The sequence below is a fragment of the Coturnix japonica genome, chromosome 5 (genome assembly GCF_054131305.1).
Source record: "Coturnix japonica strain WE chromosome 5, WE-NBRP24, whole genome shotgun sequence".
Lineage (NCBI taxonomy): Eukaryota > Metazoa > Chordata > Aves > Galliformes > Phasianidae > Coturnix > Coturnix japonica.
In genome coordinates, this window is record NC_140667.1 from 7,944,438 (window position 1) to 7,968,490 (window position 24,053).

General features: G+C 38.3%; 2 protein-coding genes across 11 annotated transcripts in view; both read left to right on the top strand.

Annotated features, from left to right (window-relative positions):
* LOC107314382 (uncharacterized) overlaps positions 1-6,162 on the top strand; it is a 42,485-nt gene extending 36,323 nt beyond the window's left edge. For all 9 annotated transcript variants that reach the window (XM_015863538.3, XM_085548199.1, XM_085548202.1 and 6 more), the window contains 6 exons: positions 539-691; positions 1,646-1,813; positions 3,297-3,394; positions 3,588-3,722; positions 4,662-4,776; positions 5,539-6,162. In XM_015863538.3, the coding sequence (XP_015719024.2) occupies positions 539-691; positions 1,646-1,813; positions 3,297-3,394; positions 3,588-3,722; positions 4,662-4,776; positions 5,539-5,697 (828 nt within the window). In that variant the 3' untranslated portion in view covers positions 5,698-6,162. The remainder of the gene's footprint in view (positions 1-538; positions 692-1,645; positions 1,814-3,296; positions 3,395-3,587; positions 3,723-4,661; positions 4,777-5,538) is intronic.
* Positions 6,163-7,668: 1,506 nt separating this feature from the next.
* LOC107314384 (actin, alpha skeletal muscle B-like) lies at positions 7,669-23,114 on the top strand. Of its 2 annotated transcripts, none has more exons than XM_015863544.3 (9): positions 7,669-7,792; positions 10,826-10,971; positions 12,523-12,651; positions 16,121-16,231; positions 18,273-18,357; positions 19,543-19,704; positions 20,008-20,199; positions 21,145-21,326; positions 22,139-23,114. In XM_015863544.3, exons 2-9 carry the CDS (start codon positions 10,843-10,845, stop codon positions 22,280-22,282), a joined length of 1,134 nt encoding a protein of 377 aa, XP_015719030.1. In that variant the 5' UTR covers positions 7,669-7,792; positions 10,826-10,842; the 3' UTR covers positions 22,283-23,114. The 2 variants fall into 2 exon arrangements, with proteins under 2 accessions (XP_015719030.1, XP_015719031.1); XM_015863545.3 differs by lacking the exon at positions 7,669-7,792 and adding an exon at positions 10,323-10,393.
* Positions 23,115-24,053: the final 939 nt, after the last annotated feature.

Sequence of the window (24,053 nt, forward strand, 5' to 3'; positions counted from 1 at the left end):
TTTTCATTTGCTTTTTCTGTACCAAAGGAAGTAGAGGTAAGCCATCTTCCATTAATTTCACTAAAAATGATGTTTCAGCTGATGAAATTTATAGCTGTCATATACTATTCATTTTTTTTGTGTGTTCAAGATGACAAACAAGGGCTGTTGAACTTCATTGTCTGCTGGGTTATGAAGTACCTTATAAAAGTCTTTATTTCATGATTGTATGGGAAAATAGAATCCAGAAACCATTGAAGGTAGCTCACTTTCCTTCATTATTAGACATTAGCATCATAGCTTTGGTCTACCAGATATTCACAACTTTAACCCACTTTCCACTTCCACGATTCACACCATTTGTAATTTTTTTTTTCTATGAAGTTTGTAGATTAAGAAGTAGTAGTTTTTTTTTGTAAATAAACATGTGGAATTACCTTATAGGAAGGAAGTGATCTTGTGAAAAGGAAGTCATTGTGTAGTCCTTATGTATATTTAATGTTGAATTATTTAGAAAATTCCTTTACCATTTAACCTGCATATGCTGATACTTCTTAAGGTTTTGGAAACTGCCTCCCTTGTTGGAGGTGCAGACACCCCTGAGGATGTCAAGCATGTGTTGGCTGAAAGAAATCGTCTTCAGAATGAGCTACAGCGCTGTCTTCAGGAGATGCACCAGAAGGATCTGCATTTACATCAGATTAATTCAAAGGTAACTTAAAGCAACAACTGTCATCCTAAATAGTCAGTGTGAACCTGAGCTGTTAACAACACAGAGAAATATGGCTAAACTGGTGGTATCTTGTATAATTGAAACTTCACTTCAAAACAGAATTCTTCAAAAAAATTCCATTTGGCTCAGACTAGAAATTGCAGCATAAACTCAGTATTACGTTCTTTCTGGCTACATATTTGTCTGAGAGATGTTTATTTGAATCTGCATTCTAAGGAAATTTCTTTTGAATGGAGTGTTGCTAAGCTTGAATTCAAGTATTTTTCATTAGAAAAATAGAACAAAATTTTAACTATCTCATACCGAACATGGAATACCTCTAAAATGTTTCCTCAGTGTCTTTATGAAGTGGGTTTGCTTGTGGATGTGTTTTGCTTACAAAAGTTTGTAAATGTTTTTGGATACTCACTAAGCACTTATCCTGTGTATCTTGCTATTCAGAACGAGTTAGGTTTGTTGCATTTCATCTGTAATTGAGTCTGTTTTTACTGCTTCACCAGAGCATTTAATAAATGTGATAACAGTTTCAACCAAATATTGAAACTGTCGTAGAAATCTTGACCTACAAGTGAAGATGGATGATTGGGAAAGGGTGAAGAACCATATTGCTGTTTTGTTATTGAGAATATGAAAACTTGACTGCTTTTACATACTTCAGCTTCCTGATGAACATCTTTTTCCTGGAATTACTGTTTTTAGCATATAGATTATAGAGACAATACTCAGGTTTTGTTATTTCTACTTCTCATAAAACAGCTAGTTCAGTCTTACTAAGCTGACCTTGCCAAAACGTGGATGCAGTTCTGAAAACTGTATGCAGTTACTTTCAAACTTTCAACAACAGATCTCATTTCTAATGATTTCCTGAATGAGATAGTACTTGTGTTTGCTTTATTGGGCTTTTTGAATAATTTAAATTATAATTTCTTTCAGAATGTGCAGTCAGCAGAAGAGAACGCTGTGTTGTCTGCCCAGCTGAAAACTCTGTCTCAGACTCTAAGGGATAACCAGCTTCGTTACACTGATTTGCAGAATCGTTATTTAAGACTGGAGAGGGAATATCAAGCAATGCAGGTGACATCCTTCCAGGGCACCATTCAGGTAAATGAACATAGAGAACATTTTTAGGGCACTTTCCATACTTGCACCTTTGCTGGTATTTTTTTTGCTGAACAAAAATAAACATTACAGAGCATTTACTTATCGTTTTTTAATTGCTTTGCTGATACAATAGTCTGTGACACACTGAAGGTAACTATTGCTATAAAGCTGTTTTTTTAATTAGATTTTTCAGGAAGCTCTTTACAGATGCTGTTTTCATTTTGAACCATCTTTTTTTTTTTTTTTTTGAATTGGCCACAACTGGCAGGGTAATTGGATGATCGCTGATTAATGGATTAGCAAGATTTGCTGATAATTTCACAGCAGTCACAAACCACTTTGCAAAGTCATTTGTAATATTTTGGGAAGTGAGATCTGTTTATCAAGTTCAGCATCTCAGTACCCTTTGCAACCTATCATACACATGTAAGCTTATCTCTTCGTGATCCATTCATTTCTAAAATGCTTTCCTATACTGCCTTGTTTAGTTAATAATGACTGAATAATGGAAGAACCTAAAATATTATGTGGATTCATATATAAACCTTCTCCAGAAACAAAAATAACAAGGAGAACTGTACACTAAAAAAGCAATTAATCCCTACTTTTTATCTCACAGAGAATTCAGGTTCCATTTCCTTAACGTGTTGATTACAAAGCATGGGGCTGCTTAAGGGCAGTTCTCAGTGCTTCTGCACTGCCTAAAGCTCACTAGCTCTGTATTTAAACATTGCTTTATGTTAGTCATAGCCGATCTTGGAGGAAATAAAAGGGAGATCTACTTTATTCAGTCTCGTAGCATCACCTATTCTGCAAGTACACATAGCCATCTATTTCCAAGAATTTATTCAGTGCCGGTCTAGGTGGTGATCCCAACTTGTGCATCACTGCATCTTACTGAATATCCTAATATTTCTGTTCTGCTGTTTGTGTTAGACCATAGCAACAAACTGTGCAGCTAGAGCTAGTAACTAACCCAAATACTCTGATTTTATCATGAAGGGGCAAAACATAACGGGGTATTCTGTACAAAATCCACAAATATGAGAAAAAGAATACAATCTTATGTAGAATTCTGCTGCTGCCTCTGTTTGAAGTGTCTTGTTTGTATGGCTTGATACACTACCACACAGATATTTGTCTCAGATTCTGATAGTAGAATAGCTGTGCTATTAATGAAACTGTGGTCAGTCTGTTATGTTACTGTGTGCATTTGTAGATGAATTTCTTGAACTTCAGACGTAGCTCAGATTGCTGTGTTGTGCAGCATACATGTATCTTCCAAGTCCAGCAGCACACAGAGATAGCTGTCATTTTTTACTTAGAAAACAGGTTTGGAAAATTGTGGGTTTGGAAATTAAATGATTGAATGACACAAGAGAGTTTTGTTCCCCTGCTGTGTGTTGCTCATGGCTTCTTTAAATGATATAAAGATTTTTATACAACTAGGAAAATTGTGACTAGCTCTTTCCCCTTTTAATAGGATGAAACTAGAGCAGAAGTTCCCCCTGGAGCACCACAGGAAAGATCTGCAGTTATTGTTGAAATAGACAATATGGAGCTAAGTGAACTCAGAAAAAGGTCAGAACTGAAGAGTGTTATTAGCAATATTTTTTTTTCTAACAGCTGTATTATAAGTGCATATATAATGCTTTTCTCTCTCTTTTGGGAAAGGGAAGGATGTTGATTTACAGTACATTAAATGTGTCAGTCATATTCTTACAATATTAGTACTTGATTGTATTTCAATATTTCAAAATCTATCTAATTGCAGGCTTGCAGACACTGAGCAACAATATGACTCAGTGCAGCAGGCTCTCTCACAGCTTACACAAACACTAGCAGAAGAAAAGAGAAGGAGAGAAGCTGCAGAAGAAGCTCTTGGACTCTCTGAAGAGCTAAGTAACAGGTAAACTATACTGTGAAATGTTTTTGGTTTTTTTTCTTTTGAAGGCATGGATTGCTATATTAAACCCTTATGCAAGTATGAAAAAACCTGTGTATTCAGAGAGCTTAAGCCACCTTCCTCTTCTGCTTCCTCTTGTGGCTCAGCTTCTTTTTGAATGGGTTCATCCTGAGGTTTTCATTTACAGTAGTTTAGAGCAAATGCAAAGTGTACTACAGAACTGAAAATCTATGTCAGGCTTTTTTTTTGTCTGCCTTTTATATTTAGTGCTGATTTTTCTGTTGACGTTAGATTTTTGACAATTGAATTAAGACTTTAAGTGTAGTACCTGAAGCAACGAAAAATGCATTTGTGACTGTTAAAAATCTAGTTCTAACTCTGGATCAAGAAAATGTTAATGGCCTTAGCTTTTATTGTTTTCAATTTAATCTCTTGCTTCTGATAACTCAGTGTTATTTTTGCCCAGTTAGAAGAAATATACACATTGTGACTTTGGTACCATCATGGTTTAGATTTAAAATTCCCCAAATCATCTGCCCAAGTAAAATCTTCTTTGGTATCATAATCTTAAAACTGCTATTTAACCAGCTAGCAATGATGAGGATTATTCAGAATAAATAGCATTCTTTCTTGGAAAGAGTCATTTTGGAGGACCACAAAGTTGGTGAAGGGCCTGGAGCATCTTTTTTATGAAGAAAGGCTAAGTGAACTGGATCTGTTTATCCTTGAGAAAAGACCTATGATTCTGTGAACACCCTGAGAATAGTCTGCAAATGGTTTATGTTGCCATCATTCTCTAAGTCTTACTGCTTTTTATAGGGAGCTCTCTCCAGTAATTTAAATGTACAATATGATGTTTGTTTGTTTGTTTTAATCTGAATTTCGTATTTTGGAAGAGCAGGCAATCCTGTATTCCACTGACTTCCTTTAACTTTCCTCTAGAGTTGAAGTCAGTAGTTACAGGTCTGTACCTAGCGAATACACTGTTCGAATGGAAACCGAGGAGGAAAGAGAAGCTTTAATCATCAGTCCTAGTGAACATGTTACTGTAAGAAAGGTAAGTAAATTATATGCTTTTAAAAAACCCCATATTATAGGCTGCTTAAGTGGTACATATGTTGTCTTATTGTTAATTGCAGATAGGACTGAAGGCATCACAGTTCATTATTTTCTTTCGAGCTACTCTTCGTTTCTCTGGTCTTTCTCTGCTTTACCTCTGTCTCTTTTGTTCGTTCTTGGAGTGCCCATTTTCCTTCTGAGTTTCTGGGAATTGCTGAGTGTAGGTTATCCTCTTTGTATGTAAATGCTGGCACAAAGCAGCTACTTGTTTAATCTGCCATTAGTCCAAAATGCTGACTGAAGCACACTTTTATTGTGTTACATATCATGGGATGTGTAGGCTACAGAGGGGTCCACTCAACATAGCAAAGTAGATGGTGAAAAAATTCATTCTATTCTGGTTGTGGATGGTGAGTCAAAAACAGGTAGCTGTGCAAAACGTGCCACATTACACATAACATATGTTCAAACCAAAATACAAGCGACCTAAAATTTAATTTGATTACATATCAGGCCATTAAATAAAGTTTATATGCATATAATTATATGTCTTTGTCTCTAGTATGCGTATGTAATTACACAGCATACGAACACTTTATGTTCGTTCATATTCCCCTTTATTAATGCTGTTTTCTTTTATCTTTAAATCATGTTTATGTCCTCTGCTGCATCAGAGTTAGAATGTTTGCAGTGCCAGAGAAGTCTAGGTTACAGTGGAATTGCTTCTTACGTATTTATGATCATTTTGTTTCCTAACCAGGTGAAAAGAGGAGCCCTTTCTTTCAGAAGATGGCTTCGAGGACGAAGTCTTACCTGTTCTAAGCTGCTGACCTCCAGAGCAAAATCCCGCTATTTATTCCTTACATACCTGGCTACACTACATCTTATTGTTTTATTGTGCCTCACTGGTGTTCTCTGAGTACACTGCATTTTCTGAGTAAATTATTTTCTTATAGGTAATGTTGTGCCAATTCAAGATAATTTTTCACATGCTGCTGTTGAGCTATGCACTGGACACAGTTGTATATATTCTTGTTACACTATATGAATCTTGAGCTTCTTGTAAGAAATTTATGTATATCACAGTTGTCCCAAAGTTGACTTGAATTGCTCTTTAACAGTGGGGTATTATATTTGCTAAGGAGAAAATATTGCCCTCGTTTGCCCTATAAAGAAACTGCTGCATACAAGTTATTTAATATTGCTTGTGAGTACATAATGAATGATTACTACTGAATGTGTTGTAAATGATATCTTTTCTAAATAAATTTTATTTTAAGAGTTGAACTATACAGTTTAAAGGAATATTCAGCTATTACTGTCTATTGGCTTCTTGATTACAACAGGGAGTTCTAAAGAGTGCAATAAAGAAAGAAGAACTGGATTTTGATTTCCTTTTATTTTCATTCAAAAAATAAGCTGAAGTCAATGTTCTTTGGCTATATTAAGCCTTTTTAGTTTGTGTTGGCTGTTTCAAGGTACACGGGTCTGTATATGGTAATATGGTAAGGTGAAGTATATGCTTCAGTCTGGACTGAGAATTGGCATGAAGAAATGTCTTAAGCTTCTTATACTCCTTTATTGTCATTTCAGAGGTGTAATTTCTGTAACTTTTTGTGTGTTTAAATTTACTTCCAATTTGTGTTGTCTTGATGGGTTTCAATTAATGTCTGTCTTGTGGCCAAATGTGACTTAGCTGCTCAACAGATGAACTTCAGGCTCATAAACCTATGGTCTTACATATCTTATATACTTTGAATTACAAATGAGGAGTTGTTGCATTTTCAACTGGTAGGCTATGAAAAGCAGAGGATTTGCACTCAGTTTCTGTAGGTACAAAACCAGATTATTTGCAAAGGCTGTGGTGACTAGAAGCTAGAATGTTGTTTTTACTCTCGGTGCTGTTCATTGTTTGTTCTGTCTGTGTTTCCTTTCATACCTGTATAAAATGGAGATGCATTCAAAATAAGCCAAGTCTATGAGAGTAGACATAAAGTCACAAGAAGATAAGACCATTTGTTTTCCTAACTAGACTAAAATACTGTGGGAAAAGGTAATGAATATGAAAATCGAAGGATTCCATCAGTTTTACAAGGTAGACTTGAGTATTCATGAAGTAAATTAGCTGCCTGTGTTACAAGGATTTTTGTACATTTTTGTCTTCCACTGTGCATGGTCACATGGTGGGAGAAAGGGGGATAGGTTGAGAGTTGATGTTTGCAGGATTAACATTTACTGAATTATATCTGAAGTTTTCTTTTGTGATGTGGAATGGGAAATATCACTGGCCTTAATTATCTAGGTAACGGAGGTAAAGCCTACAAACTTTCTTCTTATGGTGATTCTGTAATATATCTTAGTCTACTAACGGTCTGGATTCCCAATCCAGTATATTCCAATGTAGTTATTATCTTTTCTTTTTTGTGTGTGAAGTACTGCTCATCTCTTTTGGATGGCTTATTGCTGATTCAGTCCCTGTTTTAAGCCCCAGTGTCACTGAAATTCTGAGATAAGTCGGCTATTTTCAGTCTTTGTGCCACACAAACAAACATCAAGTACAGTTGAAACGTGAGAACTGTACATGGCAAGACTTCTCCTGCTTCAGGATGGCTGCTAACAAGAATGATAACAAGCTATTCTTAGGTATTTGTGTTCTAAAGAAGTAGAATGGTTTCCAGTGACAATGCTGGACCTCAGAACCTTACAGTCTTGCTCACCTGGTGTGAGGGCTTTTGTCTTCAGGGGGGTTTAATGAAAATAAAAATCCTTTCTCATGAGGCATAGCAAGTTAGCAAGTGGGAGGGGATTCAGAGGTAATGGAAATCCTGCCCTAATTTATCTAGGCCTTTGTGCTGTCACAGTGATAAGCACAAACTGAAAAAAAGGGTTTCCAAAAATGGCTTGACACATGTAGATATTCTGTGAACTCCATTCCTGAAGCTGTTATAAATGTAATGGAAGGTGAGATCACTTCATTTACGAAGGTGCTTTTACAGACCATCACTGTTTCCCAGGTAGGTACTCCCTGAGAGCTTCTCCTGTTAACAGCTGATGATTTTAACACTTCTTTTCACTTTGTTTGAGATCTTCTGGGGGATATGTGTACACTTGCTTATTTCCAAGATGTGCTCCTGGATGCTTCTTTGCCTCAGCCATTGAAGGAATTCCAGGACTCGTAGTGTAAGGCAGTTCAGGTTTGACTGTGTGATTGTAAGGACGTGTAGATGCTTCTCATCACTGGAAAGATTAGTGGTATACAGTGGAACCGTCTTTATCTGAAGCCTAGAAGAATCTATATGTACAGGCTGAACAGGTAGTTACGAGCAGCTGTGACACCAACCAGGATGAAGCACAAGGTGAATGTATTCCATCACATTTAGTTTTCTCACAGCATTTTGTGCTAAAGTATTAAACACTTTGTAAAAGTGTTCTGTCCTAAGGGAGCTAAGGTGCTAAAGGAGTACTGTCTTGAGAATGGATGGCTGTATTAATTTCAGTGTTACCTACACTTGGTCGACTCACTGAGGGGCAGGGGAGGATGGATGTGGGGAAGGCATTCACAAGACATGGAGGCTCGAGAGTTTGAGGGAATTAGATGGTTCAGGCATCTGTCCTTTCTCAGTTCTGAAACAGCATAGACAACAAGGACTTTTATTTGACAAGTGCTGGATATGCATACAAAATGCAGAACATGCTGTGCAATTTAGAGCTTTAATAGTGCTCTCTGGACATCAGGCATTATGCAGGAACAAATAAAAACAAATAGGAAATTTTCTGTTTGTTAAACAGAATAATGTTATTCTGTTTAATATTAAACAGCAGCTGCAAAGCATGACTGTCCTTGAATGTTTTTGTGTATTTAAGTAGTAGTCTTTAACATTTACCTTATGACTAAGTAATGATAAGTATTGAAAGATCATTACTATTCTTTTTTTAAGCGTGAAATGAACAAATTAATTTTATTAGTAAAGTTTCAGTGACCTGTCTGGAATCTAACCAATACTGAGTATAAGTACCAGCTGAATAACTGCTGGCACTCCAATATCTGGCTTGTAGAGATGAATTGGGGTTTCACTGTGAATTTTGTTTCTCGGGGAATGGTTGCAACTGACATTATTTTTCCTCTCACAGTTGCACTTAAAGTGTTGTACATGAGAGTTAATAGGAATATTACTTTTTCTCCTTGGGGATTAATTAATCTTTGTTGTATCCAGCCTTTGGAACCAACGATCAGTGCTGAACTATCAGAGCTGTGAAGAATGTCTCTACTTCTAACTTCTCTTATTTGAAATTGAAGCATTTCATCTGATGTAGTTCTTGTACTTAGGAACTAAAGTTGCTCTGGTTCAGGCTCACATTGCTGGAGTCAAAATCTGGATACAGTTCTGTAAAGATGTATAATGCTGGAAGATGCTTATTGTGTTTTTCAAAGGCTTTTTGTTAGGATTTTGGAAGTAAGTAAAGGCTTGTGGCAGTGTGGATGAAGATTCACAAATACCACCTGCTGGAACTAATGTTTAAACATTCCTTAGTTAAAGCTATAAGCAAACATGTTAGAAATATTCAGCTTCTTTATGAGCAAAGGAATCATATGCATATCAACATCAATTAAAGCGATTATTATTTTATAATAACTGCATTATCATGTATTCAAATTATGCTTCCATTTCATCTAGCAGCGTTCTGATCAATCATATGTTGTGATCTTACTCCATAAAGCCTATGGGGAAGGAGTGAACACCAGGACCTTATTCTTTTGATGCAGAAGGGGCAGAGAATCCTATCAGTGCACAGTCATTGGCTGCTGTGAGAAAACCTTGTTTTTAAATATCCAAGGACTTCAGTATTATTGCAGTGGCCCTCTGAAAAGCATGAGGCTGTTTTAAGCCCCACAGATCAGGCAGACCAAATTGGCTCTAGAATAAATGCTCGTGTTCCTGTCTGCTCAGCCAGTGCTTGCAGCTGCCCCTATGCATGGCACTTGCTTATATGGAACTGAAATGCCATCTAAAGTCTCATACTTGTTTGAAGACTTAGTGGGATAAGTTCTGTTTTCTCGTTCATTCCTTTCTTGTTCTTAAAGTTCTCTTCCTCAGTGAATGAAGTTGCCAGAAAAGGAAAAGTGCAATACTTCTCTCTTGACTGCCTAAAGAGGCGGTCATACAGCCCTAAAAATAAACAAGGAGTCCGAAAGAGAAGTCTTGGTGAAATTCGGGCCCTCCCTCAGTGGGAGTCCTGCCATGGATTTCAGTGAGTTCAGGACACTGTCTGATGTGCTGGCCATCTGCTGTGGTTTTGTTGATTTTTGGCTGGCTGTGCCAGCCACAGCTTGTTCTATGTCCCAGAATAGCTGCTTTGATAAGATATTTACCATTACAAGTATGGAACGGGTCCTCTCACCAGCACTTAATGTTACAGAGTAGCTGTCATTTAAAAACACAGCCGACACTTTCCTAAAGTTTCTGTGGCGGTTATTTTTAGTTTCTTCAGATTGATGGTGGCCTTCTGGGAAATAGGCAAAGCTGAAAATGCCATTAGAGGGAACAAAAGCAGCATTTGAAAGAGTTCATGTTCAGGAGTTCTTATTTACCACTTAAGCACTAAGGTTATAACTGGTGGGTGCATATGATTAATTCATTTTTAACAAATGTGATTTCTAGAAGGTAATTCAGCATTGGAAGAGATGGAGTTTTGCTTGCTGAAGTTCTTGTAGGGCTGAATGTGTATCCGTTAGCTGAATCCATTCTGTGGTTGCCAGGTCATTTAATAGAGTATCACAGGAATGTCAGAGATTTCCCTTTTGGAAATGGAGGCTGAGTTGGTCCTTGATAACTTGGTTCACTAAAATTCATTCAAGCTGAAATTTATGTGGATACTTAGTGTGCTTTCCAGAACTGAGCCTTTAGCATAGAGTTTGGTAGTTAGTTTTGTTATTTTCTAAAATCATTTTGCTTTAGAGCAGTATTCTATCTTAAAGATGGGGAATTGTTTCTGTTCCATTCCCTTCCATCTACTCTCCCCAACTCTTTCAAATTACTATTTTGCAGCCCGAACTTGAGGCACTATGTGTGATGATGATGAAACCACTGCCCTTGTTTGTGACAATGGGTCTGGGCTTTGCAAAGCTGGGTTTGCAGGAGATGATGCTCCAAGAGCTGTGTTTCCATCCATCGTTGGACGCCCTCGACATCAGGTTTGTTGGTACAAAAATGGAAGTGCTGCCTGCTCGCATTTGTGAGACTCGTGGCAGTGATAAAGGATTACTCAGGTGAATCTCCTATTTGTCTTTGTGGGAATTGAGCTTGTTAAGAACCAGGTAATTGATCTACATATCTTTTATACAATGGGCTTCCAAATCCTTTGGGAAAGGTATTCTTCAACTATAAAATGTTGACTATAGAAGAACACAAATGTTTTAATAATGTGGAGATGTCTTATGGGAGGAAAACCCAAAAAAGTTGCTATATCAATACAAACATAAAAGACAGAACACTGCTAACACAAGAAACCAAATGAATAATAGTGGTAAGGTCCTTTTATTGTTCCATTAAACAATAGCAGTGCCCATTAAACGTCTGAAAAAGGTCTCTACCACATCTCTTAATCAACTCCAGCAAGGCTAGAAAAGATGAATGTGATTTTTCTTGAACTTGACAAAGGTCTTGCTTGCTTAATTAGTTTTCTAACCATTCCTTTAAAATTAGAAGTTGCCAGTTTTCATTGATTTTGTTCTTATCTGAGTCAGATTTTAATTTTCTGAGGTGTATAACCCCTTCCCTGAAGTTCTCTGTCTTCTTTTGCCACACTGAATAAGCCTGTTTAAACAGGCATAAAATATTAAGCTTTTTAATGAATGTGTTTTGATCACCTCTATGAGTTATTGAAGTTTAAATGTCAGTTGTTGAAAGCATGTCCATTCTTTAACCTCTAGAACTGTTCACTGGCTTTTAATTGTGATTGGAGCTGCCGTGTCATTTTGCTCAGAGAAACATTTCAGTGACTGAGTTATTATCCATGGCAAAATTAAATATATATATACAAAATATATATACATATATTTTAGTATTGGCTGAATAATGTTGTACCCAGTGTCTTATTATATTTAGAGAATGATGGACTTCCTAATGCAAGCATGATAAAGTTAATAAAACTATTATTCAACATGTTAGTTTTCTTTTACAAAATCTCTTATATATGTTTCACAAAAGAGCATTAATTAATGCAGATTTTCAAATGTTTATTATTTTACCTGCATTGTTAAGTGGTCTACTGGCAAAGAGTGATCTCACCACTGAAAGGCAGTAGTGGAAATGCTTGGACACAAAGTGCAAGCAAATATATGAAGTACATCTTTAGAGCCAAAACCATCTTCTCTCCCTTTCATCTGCAATTAATTTCAAATAATTCTTTGCAATGTTGAAGTACCCACCTCTCCTGGAGATACCGTGGTTTTACTGGTGTCTTCCTAGGTATTGCTTCTACACAGGCATTTGCTGTGCGTGGTGTAAGACCCCAGCTTCGTTTCTGCAGCTGTGCTGGGCTTCCTGGAGGGTTTATTGAGGGAGTTGGTGCAGTCAGTGGTTACCAATAAATTCACATTTTAATTTGGCTTTGTGAAGTACACTGTGGGCCAACTGTAGCAGCAGTAAGTACAGTGTTTCACATGAGGTTTAGACAGTGTTCTTTTTACTGTGCGTGATATGCATTATATGCTGCACTAATAGCAGAACAATATACTTTGCAGGGTGTTATGGTTGGAATGGGTCAAAAAGACAGCTATGTAGGGGATGAAGCACAAAGTAAAAGAGGGATCCTGACACTGAAGTACCCCATTGAGCATGGAATTATCACCAACTGGGACGACATGGAAAAGGTGGGTGTTTACTTTTAATGTAATTTTCTTAAAGCTACATCAAAGACAAAGAATTTTCCATTATTGCAAACCAAAGGAAGTCCTTGAAGGAATCCTTGAAGAAATCTCAGTACAGCTGAAGGGGTGGTGCAGTGTACCAGTACAGGAGTCCAGTGCTCCTCAGGCCTTAGCACTATTGGAGATGTTTTAAAAAGTAAATATTTTTCTTCAGGTATTTGTGGTATGTTAGACAAGTACTTTATACATATTTTCATTCCTGAAGTTCAAACTAAAACAGAGCTTGGTATGACTTGATCGGAATTGACTAAAGTTAGAGACACTCAGGTTGCAGTTCATCAGAGGTGTAACAGAAACTTAAAGGAAGGTTACTTCAGCTGGGTTTGAAACCTGTGAGGTGATGGGATGATTTTCCCCTCTCAGTACCTGCGTACATGAATGGGCCATGCATGATGCCCACAGATTGTATTGCATAGAATGCACTCACTGCCAGTTACTTCACAAAGACCAGATTTGTGCTTCCTGTTCCTGTACCAGCTTTCTAAGCAGAGGACTTTTTCCCTGGAGCATGTTTTCCCATTGCTGATTCCAGTGAGCTTTAATACCTGTGTGGTGATGAAGCTGCTGCATTCCTGGCATTTGGGCAGCAAAAGGTTGCTGTTCTGTGCCCAGAAGCAGGCATGGTAGTGCAGTGTGGCTCTCTTACTGTGCAAAGTCCTTCTCATATTGCATGCATCCTGGTCTTTGCAGGGAGCACCTGAGTCTGTGGGAGTACTCTGTGTCTGCTTAAGGGCAGGACGACAACTCAGCTGTGTGTTCTCATATAATTCAGCTGTGGTGTCACAGACACAAACCCACACCAGCAGTGTGGGGTGTACCAGGTGAACAGACTAAAGTTAACATGGAAGCAATGGGACTTCATGTCTGGATGTGAATTGCCCACCTACTCCTCTAGATGGAAGCATAGTGTTTGCATTTCATTATTTCACTACTACCTGGGAAGGTACCGTGCTTCATTTCTATGGTGTAGAATAGATGCGAATATAATTCTCGTTATATCATTCTTCCTGATAATTTTCTTGCTCTCTGTGTTGAGTGAAAAGGTTTACTTACTCTCAGTGAGTTGTCTCTGCAACCAAATCCGTCCTGTGTAGAGCACGTGCTGGTCTTTGCTTTCTGGGTAATGCTCGATGCTGGAGCAGGCTATCTAAAATGCTGCACAGTAGAAGAAATGAGGAAATTGCTGGGGAATGTGACAAAAAATTTGAACAAAGGCTTAACAGTGTAGTGCCCAGCCATGAACGCATGACAATAAGAGGAGGTCACCTAAAGGCTGGGTCGAGTGAATGAGAAAGGATGAGTGTATGTGTGAGGGGGAGCACGGGTGGGGATGCTGCGGGTCGCCCAGGCATCTGTGTGAATCAGGAACAGAACATGTAGGCAATGAAGCAAAGCATTCATCTTCTGGTGTGCTTCAGTTCACAATATTCAAATTGGGACTGTTTTGTTTTTCTCTGGATGATAACACAGGCCTTTGTACATCACTGTTAATTTGTTTGCAGCTATCAAGCTGGCAGCACATGGGAGGGGAAGCGTTAGAGTGGGGAGATTTCTGGCCCTCATAGCTACATAAATGTTTAAGTGTTGGAATAATCCCTCTTCAGTAATTTCTCTTAGCCGTTCTGCCTGCTGTTTAAATTTAATTCCTGTCACCTGTTGAAATTAACAGGGGACTGTTCTCATTTCTTGTGGAATATCATTATCCACTATTGTTATCATTAGATCAAATCTAATGGTCTGTGCAGCACCTACTCCTGCCTGGGTTGGAGGAAAAACTTGCAAAATGCCAGAAGTTTCAGCAGGGTCCATTCTTACTAACACTGTTGAAATCTTCAGTGCATTGTTTATTATGCACAACTCCTTCTCTCCTTTCCTATCTGAAGTTGGGGTGTTTTCCTTCTCCTTTTGTATGACATATATTGTTCTTTATTTTACCAATTACTTTGTTTTGTTCAACATTATTCTGACTTTGTTTTCTAAAGCTTTGTATGATAACTGCTGAGTCCTGGCCTGAAGCACTGGTTGAGCACCTGGGGAAAGAACCCAGTCAGCCCTGGGAGCACAGGTGAAGGCAATTCAGCTGTGTGCCTGGAATGGGTGCAGCCTGGCTGCACTTCTCTTAGACCTCATTTAAGGGCTGACTGCCACTGAGGAAGGATCTCTTTTTGGAGATCCCTCCTTGGTGACGCTTTCCCCTGCAAACCTGGGATCTTCTGTTATGGGTGAGCAGTCTTTTTCCCTTCCTTTATAGCACCTTTCTATCACGCCAGTACTTCTGTCATCATGACCTCTGTTGTAAAGCCTTTCCCATTCTGTCCAATTGCTACAGCCTCCAAGTGGAAATGGCCTGTGCCCCAAGTTCCAGTTCTGGAAACATCTCAGTTTACACTTAAGTGGCTGAGATGGTATGTGTTTTTTTTTCTAGGAGATGATAATTTCCTTAATAAGTAATTCCAGCACTGCGCTGGAATTATGTAGGTGCTTCTTGTAGGTGCTTCGGACCTAGATCTTTTTTTTCTGCTTAAGCTAATTCTGGAGCCTAATAGTACTTTTTAAGAGATTAATCAAGTAAACTTGACCATGAAGCTGATGCTTTGTGCTTAGAAATAAGTTCATTAGGTTGGACAAAGTTGGAATATGATTAAAAGGATGGAGGAAAAAAAGAAGTGGAGGAAAGAATTACATGAGAAGATGAACAAAATATTTCAGTGTGGTACAAAACAATCTCTCTTAGAGCTGACATCAAGAAAATAATCCCTTGAGTTCCTCATAGTCAGTCCTCAGACAAAAAGAGTCTTGATGGGTCAGGAGAACAATCAAAGCCAGCACTGTTGGTACAGGTAGCACCTCCCAGTGTGAACAACACTACAGTGATTCACAGAAACTGAGAAGTGCAGTTACTTGGGATCAATGACAGTTTGATTCAGGGCCTACAGGATGAAATAGCTGTGGCAAAAACAACTTTTCATTTCTGCGGAAATAATTAGATTTATACAGACTGTCTTGGCAATGGCTTACAACTGGATCTCAGCCTCCACGCAGCTTGAAGTGGAGAAATCTCTCCAGAACTGGCAGTTCAGTGCTCAGCTCAGCTCCAGTGTCAGGGCACTGAGGCTGGAAATGCAGCAGTGCTCCCATTTAGAGAGGATGATCCATCATCTGTGTGGGGAATCCTGGCTGGCAGGGCTCCCTTGTGTAGGTCGTATTCTGTTGTTCAATATGGTAAAAACCCAGTGGTTTTGGTTAATAAAACAGAGCAACATTTGGCAGCTTCACTCTTGCATGCTTTTTCTCTATTTTATCGTATCTATAGAAAATTTATTAGGACAGTATTTGAAATCTTCCTGTGTAGTGTTTTGTGGACAGAAGGAATAATTTCATGATCACTTTTCTGAAGCAATTTTCATTTTAGATTTGGCATCATTCTTTCTACAATGAGCTCCGCATTGCACCAGAGGAACACCCTGTGCTGCTGACCGAGGCCCCATTGAACCCCAAGGCCAACCGTGAAAAAATGACTCAGGTATGGTGGGCCACGAGTTGGGAATCATGGAATCAGTAAGGCTGGGAAGACTACTATGATCACGCAGGCTGGCTGTCAAATTGTGCCTGCCACTGCCCTAGGCCAGGTCACTCAGTGTGACATCTAGTCTATTCTTGAACGCTGCGAGGGATGGTGACTCCACCACACCCCCTGGGAAATGCTGTGCTGCAGATAATTTCTGCATGAAAACCATACAGAAAGCCATGGTGTAATAGTCCTCAATGTTCAGGTTTCTTAATATGAAAGATAATCACTTAGAGCTAGCACCTCCCATAAATAGACCTTCAAAGTTCAGTATGGTCAGAAGTCCATATTGTGTGTTTGACTAGTGATGTAACTAGAAGTAAATGTGATTTACATACAGATATGGAAGTAAGATCACATGGGAAAATCAAACGTAGCTCTGAGCTTCCCTCTGTGCACACATTTGGCTTATATTTAATAGAAAGATTATGCATCCATTCAGGAACAGTGTAAATATTCTAATTAAGAAGTGAGGTGACAGCACACGTTTCTGGGGGATAACACACAACAATGAAACATAAGAAAAACCTAGTTTATGGCAACCAGAAAGTGTAGTTTATACATTACACGTGTCTGGGACTGTTTCTTTGTCATTATGCTGTAATGATAAATCCTGTTTAGAGGCTTACGGTTTATTACTTAATGTATTAAATTCATTGCATCAATTAACTGTGAAATATCTAATTAATATATTCTTTAATTGTCAGCAAACTTTTCATTAAAATAGACTTCACTGGCAAAGGCATTAGCTTATGAAATCCAAAGTTTAAATGTAACTCCCTGATTCCAGTGGCTCTACACTTCTCCCAGATGGGTTTGTGAGATGTGGTCATAGTAGTACTATTAATGATGGAGTGGCATTCCGTGGGGTAGGTGGCACTAGTTTAAGGAAGAATAAATCCCATATGGCTGTCCATATTGCTGCTTCCTTGTGAGCCTTTACTGTTTGTTTCTGGCTGGAGCCCTGCTGAATAGAAAAGATATTCCATCTGCTCTGATTAAAAAATGCAGATTATCTGACATAGAAAGTGAAAAGAGTTGGAGCTTTTTAGGGTAGAGAAGATGGGGGACAAGATGAGAGAACATTGAATGTCATAAGTTGGAAAGGACTTACAAGTTTCATTAAGTCCAACTGGACCGCCCAAAAATCAGGCTCTGTGAAAATGTTGTCCAGATGCTCTTGAATTCCAACAGCCTGGGACCCTGGGGAGCCTCTTCTATACCTTGGTGAGAAACCTTCTGATATGAAGTCACCATAAAGAGAAAAAAGTGTTTGCTGGGGACAGAATGGGATGACATAGGCTTAAGCCAAACCAGGTGAGGTTTTAGCTATGCACCAAAAGAAACCTGAAGTTCGTCTTTCACTAGATATGATTGCTAGAGTAATCTGAAAGCTCTAGCAGAGGAATTTCTGAGACAGAGCAAAAGCTGTGCCAGGAATGGTCAGGTCTTCCTTGAACTAGGAATAGAATGGATTATTCCTTTCTTTTTCCAGCTGTGTTTTTGTGAATTTTTTAACTTACATATAAATACTTTAGACTGCTACACTGTTGCAGTGGGGGTGAAAAAGTTATCCAGAGTCACTGCCTTTAATGAATATTATCAGTAGCAACCTGATCTAGTCTGAGGTTCATTAAAAGGTATCCACAAACTTCAGTGATTTTTATATGAATTCCTAAAGAAAAATGGCATGCTATTCATAGAAGAGCCACAGTTGTCTTAAAAAAATAACAAAATCATAGGTTTAGATTGGAAGGGATCTCAAGGATCAAGCTCCAACCCCCCTGCCACAGGCAGGGTTGCCAACTGCTGTATCAAGTACTAGATCACACTACCCAAGGCTCCATCCAACCTGGCCTTAAGTACCTTCAGGGAGCGGGCACCCACATTCTCTCTGGGCAACCAGTTCCAGCACCTCATCAGAAAGAGTTGTTCTGCTGTCTCTTTGGATACTTTTAAGTGTAGCTGCTAAAGATTTGTGAATTCTTGATTACAGATTATGTTTGAGACGTTCAATGTGCCAGCCATGTATGTTGCAATTCAGGCAGTGCTGTCTCTGTATGCCTCTGGAAGAACCACTGGTGAGTCTGTCTGAGAGTCATGTTGTCTGCCTGTCCTTTGCTTACGCCTGTACACACTACTTTGCTGTGGCATGGCAGCTGTTTATTAAGAGGAATCAATACCTATATGGAGAAAAAAATGCCTTCCACAGTTCCATGCAAGTGCTTCTTGGTTGTTCTGCTCTTCGGGGTGGGTGTGGGCATAGGCCTCGTGTTATTCTGCTTATAATTATCAAGTCACAACTACTCAGTAATGTGAACAGGTGGATGGTACAACTTGATACTGCCCTTAGTTGCACAGCATGGAGAATAGTTTGTATCTTAACTGGGCTGTTCCATACCTGTCATTTCCTTCTTACTTTACACCTGTTTGTATTGTCAAGCTCCATTCCCCATACAAGATAAATAGTGCTCAGTGGTTAAATCAAAATTTAAGTATTGAATGTCTATCACCAAACCTGATGTCTGCTGTTAATTAGCGCATCTGCTCTAGAATTAGAATGTAGTTCTATTCTTATTGCTATTTAGAATCTGATTAAACATCAAGACAATAAATTACTGTTTAGTATCCTTTTAGTCTAAACGTACTTTGAGAAAAATTAAAATACATCTGTTTACGTAGCCTGGTGCAACAGTATAATTCTATATAAAAGGATCAACAGCCTACAGGAACTACAAACTGTTATAAATACTTGTTTCATGTCTAAAATTTGACTGTTTATATGCATCTTTGATATCAGAAATGCTTTATTCATTTTGAGTGGAAAACATACACTCACTTCCATTCTTGAATAGGAAATTGATTCATCTGCAGACAGATAAACCATGGTTACATCTTCCCACATGGAATGATTTCTTTTAATGGCAGACAGATTTTTATGTGCAGTTTATATACTATTTCATGTCTGTGAAGCGCTAGCAGTCTTCTGAAATGAAAGGCTCCGTATGTGATCGTTATTGTTAGCATCTGTTCAGTAAGAACAATACAATCAAGTTGCTGAATGTTACATGTCTTTTCACAGACACGGTTGCTTAGTTTGAGCTAACAATTTCATCTCACATGTGAGCTCTTTCTGTAATAAAAATGACAGAAGCAATTGGGTGATCGTCTTTATTTGTTGCTGCATGTTTCATTTTAGAATGAGGAATGTAGAGGATCTGTATCAGTGGAAAATATCCAGCTTCTCCTTTACTTTCTCTTTTCAGGGATAGTTTTGGATTCTGGGGATGGTGTCACACACAATGTACCTATCTATGAGGGCTATGCCTTACCCCATGCTATTATGAGGCTGGACCTTGCAGGCAGAGATCTGACTGACTATCTCATGAAGATCCTTACAGAGAGAGGCTATTCTTTTGTCACCACTGGTAATGAGCTATATTTTGTATGCACTTTTCTTATATTTTTTCTGGTAGTTGTCTTATTATGCTGGCAATATGCATAAAAAACTCTAGTAAAAATTGATCTTTACAGTATTTGGTAACACAATGCATCTTTATCAGCAGATGAAAGAAATTTAGTAATGCAAATGAGAAGTAACCTAGTTAAGATGTCAGAGAGATCAGAATCCAATGAACTGTTTGGCTGCCCTGGCCCTAAGGAACTGTGCATGAGAATGTCTGTGTTCAATCTGTTGCACTGTATGTTGATTAAAAACTTACTCTCTGCAGCGGAACGGGAGATTGTGAGGGACGTGAAGGAGAAGCTTTGTTATGTGGCTTTAGATTTTGAAAATGAAATGGCAACTGCTGCTTCCTCCTCCTCTCTTGAAAAGAGCTATGAGCTTCCTGATGGACAAGTCATCACCATTGGAAATGAACGATTCCGATGCCCAGAAACTCTCTTCCAGCCATCTTTTATAGGTGAGACAGGACATTTCTTTCTAGGGACTTAGCAGAATATAAAAAGCGTGTTTTGTCAGAAAGTACAGGAAACTTTCACAGCTGTAGGATCCTAGATGTTTGTCCTCAGATGTCCTTAGAAACGTGCAGCTTCTATTGGGTTATTTTGTTCTTTAGAAGTTTCTTCAGAAAGATCTCTGTTCTTTTAGAGTATGAGAATTTTAAGGCAGTTTCAAACTTTTATGAATGCAGTAGAAGTTTTAAGATGATGTTTGGATGACTGTTGAAAGATCAGAGCTTTTTATCTTGACTGATCTATAACCACACAGTGCTGATAATGTTTTTAAACAGAAGTAGCATCTGGATTATAATTTTCTGATATTAATCTCTGAGTAAATCTTTAAATAAATAATATAAAACCAAACTTTATTTTCCAGTAGTTTTATCTGTAGTGTTAAAATTCCCATTCTCTCAGTGGATGTTGGCACTTTATGTGGTAACTCATCCTGCTTTCACTAATTTCCCACTTCCCTCTCAGACTGCACTCATGAGGACCCAGCAAAATGTCTGTAGGCAATTTGGCACTGTTTCCATTGTACTGAGCAGCAAAGCTAGCCACGCTTCTATGTGAAAATCAAACTATCCAAGCATTAACATAGCTCCAAGTTCTGTATCTGGACAGGAGTGAGATTTACAGAAATTCCCTTTGATAGAGGAATTTCTTTACCAGAAGTGTAGTAAGGATTGCAGTTGGTGCTAAAGGATGCTTATTGTCAGAAATGTGGCAATGGGACTCCTCGATCTCCTTTCTATCTGAAGCTATTCCATAGCTTTTGGAGTCTTGTTAAGGGAGATAGATTAGGGAAATAAGCTTGGATTAGTGAGCTTTCCTTTTATTTTCCAGATTAACAATAATAAAACATCAGGGACAAAAAGAAATAACATGAAAAAACTTTTTTCACACAGGGATGGAGTCTGCAGGCATCCATGAAACTACGTACAACAGTATTATGAAATGTGATATTGACATCCGTAAGGATCTATATGCCAACAATGTACTCTCTGGAGGAACCACAATGTATCCTGGTATTGGTGATCGTATGCAGAAAGAGATCACAGCTTTGGCTCCAAGTACCATGAAGATTAAGGTAATTTTTAGTGCTTACCCTTCTTTCATTGGAAAATTATGTCCTATAAGCAAATTTAAAATGTCTGATTGAGTGCTCAGGTCTTGCATCAGGAGTCCTTATGGTAGGAGGGTGTAGACAGGTGGCCTTATCCCTCTGTTCCTTACACCAGCTAACTCAGGATTGAAAGAGGAATTTGAGAGGATAGAACTGAAAATACCAATGGGTAGATGAGCAATTTGAGAAGTTACTGGGAGTATCATAGGCTTCCAAGTTTAGCCATCAGTGAAAGCCATTAGTAGTGAAAAGGATGAAAGAAATTTCAGTAATAGGCTAACTGTTCACTAATAAATTTGAAATTTAGTTAAGTAATTAAAGCATAGGAGAGCTAATGCAATTTAGCACTGGCTAAATGGGGAAGAAGCAGCCCAATGTCTAGCATCTAGCTAGGGATACAAGGCTGGTGTGTCCAGCCTTGTAAATAAAGAGCTACTTTGTTCTTAAACAACAACAACAACAAAAAAAAACTGGACCACCTGTGAAAGTGTTTATTTATGATCAAATTATACTGATCTCTTACATTTGAAATTCTTTCTCATTTGTAAATTTTTTGTGGGTATTTTGTGGGCTGCCACTTATTCATCTGCTGATGGTAATCTCTACTGACTAGAGTTGGAAGGCAGAAAGCCTCTCAGCCTTTCAGCCCCTCAGATGGCTTATTTCATTAGAGTTGCATTGGAACAATGCCTTTCACCTAGTTATTTCATCCAAAGAAATGTTACTGTGTTATCCACTTGCCACGTTACTTATGACAGATCACACTTCTCTTCTAGATGATTGCACCACCAGAACGTAAATACTCTGTCTGGATTGGGGGTTCAATATTGGCATCACTCTCCACTTTCCAGCAAATGTGGATTAGTAAGGATGAATATGAGGAAGCTGGGCCCTCTATTGTCCATCGCAAATGCTTTTGAATACTTCCTTTGGGTGCTCTCTGTGATAAGTAGTGCTGTTTCTCTATGCATTACCTGCTCTTCTTCACTCTGAGTGAATCCTGGTTTGGCTTTCCTCTACTTGCAATAAAGCACACTGTGTGGATGTCATATGAATTAGGACATTACTTCTAAGCTTTTAATGCTCAAACAAGACTAATGTTTCAGTGATGGTTGTTTTTCAAGGTTAATAACAACAATTATAGTACACAGTTTGTAGACAACTCCCTCTCCCCAGTTTGTAAGGATCTAACTGCTGTATATGGGGGAGGTGGCATACCTTACAGCTTTATGTTAGTTTCTGCTACCTGGGGGTAAGTCTGAAGAATGTAAGTACTATGGGATTCTTACTAATTCACCCATGTTGAAAGATTTTGGAACCATATGTAGCTTATTTTGTGCAGTTCAGTGGCAGACAGGATTTTTCTAAGGGGATTTATTTTACTGAGGATACAGAGGATTTATGTGGGAACTACTGTGCACGTGGTCTTTTGGTAGTGTTCATATGGGTGTCTTTCCTTTGTCTGCTGAAACTGTTTGGCAGGAGTCCTTTGTCTCCCTGTGACCACCACTCACCAACAGCAGTGAGTTTCAACAAGCTACAGTGACATTTGCACATACAAGTAACAGGCTAACTTAGTTCTCATATTGTTTTATTCATCTCTTTTACTGGGCAGTCAAAGGATATTTCATTTACTTATCTGTATCTGTGCTATGCTAAGCTAATGGTTACGAAGTAAATAATAACCTTTTAAATATGTTATTAAAATCTTCTGGGTTTAATGGATCAATAAAAGTGTAATTATCCATGTAAGGCTGATGGTGGCATATATTAATTTCATAGAGTCTGCTTTATCTGTTATACATAAAATAGTAATTACTGAGTTCTAATTTAATTTTATTATGAAAATGGTTTCATTTCCTTGGAGTTTTCTAGTCAAATAATTTTTAAGTGAAAACAGAATTGTTTTACACTTTCCATAAAAATTTACATTTTCCTGGATAAGAAATGTTCATAATTTTTTATTTTATTTTAATGATAATTAAATCAAATTGTGGAGATCATGTTTTACTGTTTCAGGTACCAGGAAAGTGTGTTCTATATGATTCTGGATTTCAGACTGCTGGTGATGTAGGGTTTGATGTCATTCATGATTTAAATCAAACCTTTAAAGTTCCTGCACTGTGAAGTAGTAGTACATGATTTTTGTTTTGTTTGGTTGTCTTTTAATAAATGACCACTAGTGAAGCTTCAGGATGTGGAGCTTAGCCCAAAGCACCCTAATGTGCTGGGGGTGGGAGTGGGACCAAATCCCAAATTCCTGACTCCCAGACAACTGTTCCACTAACCAGACAATGTGTGCATATCCTCCCTCCCTTCCCTCTTTGTCTTCCTTGGACTTCAGTGCATTTTGTATTGCTGCCTCCCGAAGCTGTTGCACATGACCAATGAAGACAATTTTCCCCCCTTTTCAAAGGTGGGGAAAAGCTAAGAACTTTATTTACAGACCTCTTCTTGTAACTTGCTTGGGCTAAACTACAAGAAAAGGTGCTGTAAGTGTTTACCTTTCACAGAAATAAATTTACTTTCATTTTGATAACAGTGCTTTTTTAAGGGCCCCAGCATTTCAAAAGCACTGAGGAATCCAGTGCTGTTGTAAATAGTTTCTGTTATCCTTGGAGACAGCACAGTGGGCTGTGGCTGAGTGCTGTAGCTAAGGGCAGTGAATGGTCAATTCACTGTGAATTTTCT

Excerpts from the sequence above, each read along its gene's own strand:
- LOC107314384 (XM_015863544.3), top strand. The coding sequence starts at position 10,843 with ATGTGTGATGATGATGAAACCACTGCCCTTGTTTGTGACAATGGGTCT. Across the intron at positions 10,972-12,522 it reads TTGGACGCCCTCGACATCAG|GGTGTTATGGTTGGAATGGG; the intron begins GTTTGTTGGTAC and ends TATACTTTGCAG. Across the intron at positions 19,705-20,007 it reads CTATTCTTTTGTCACCACTG|CGGAACGGGAGATTGTGAGG; the intron begins GTAATGAGCTAT and ends TACTCTCTGCAG.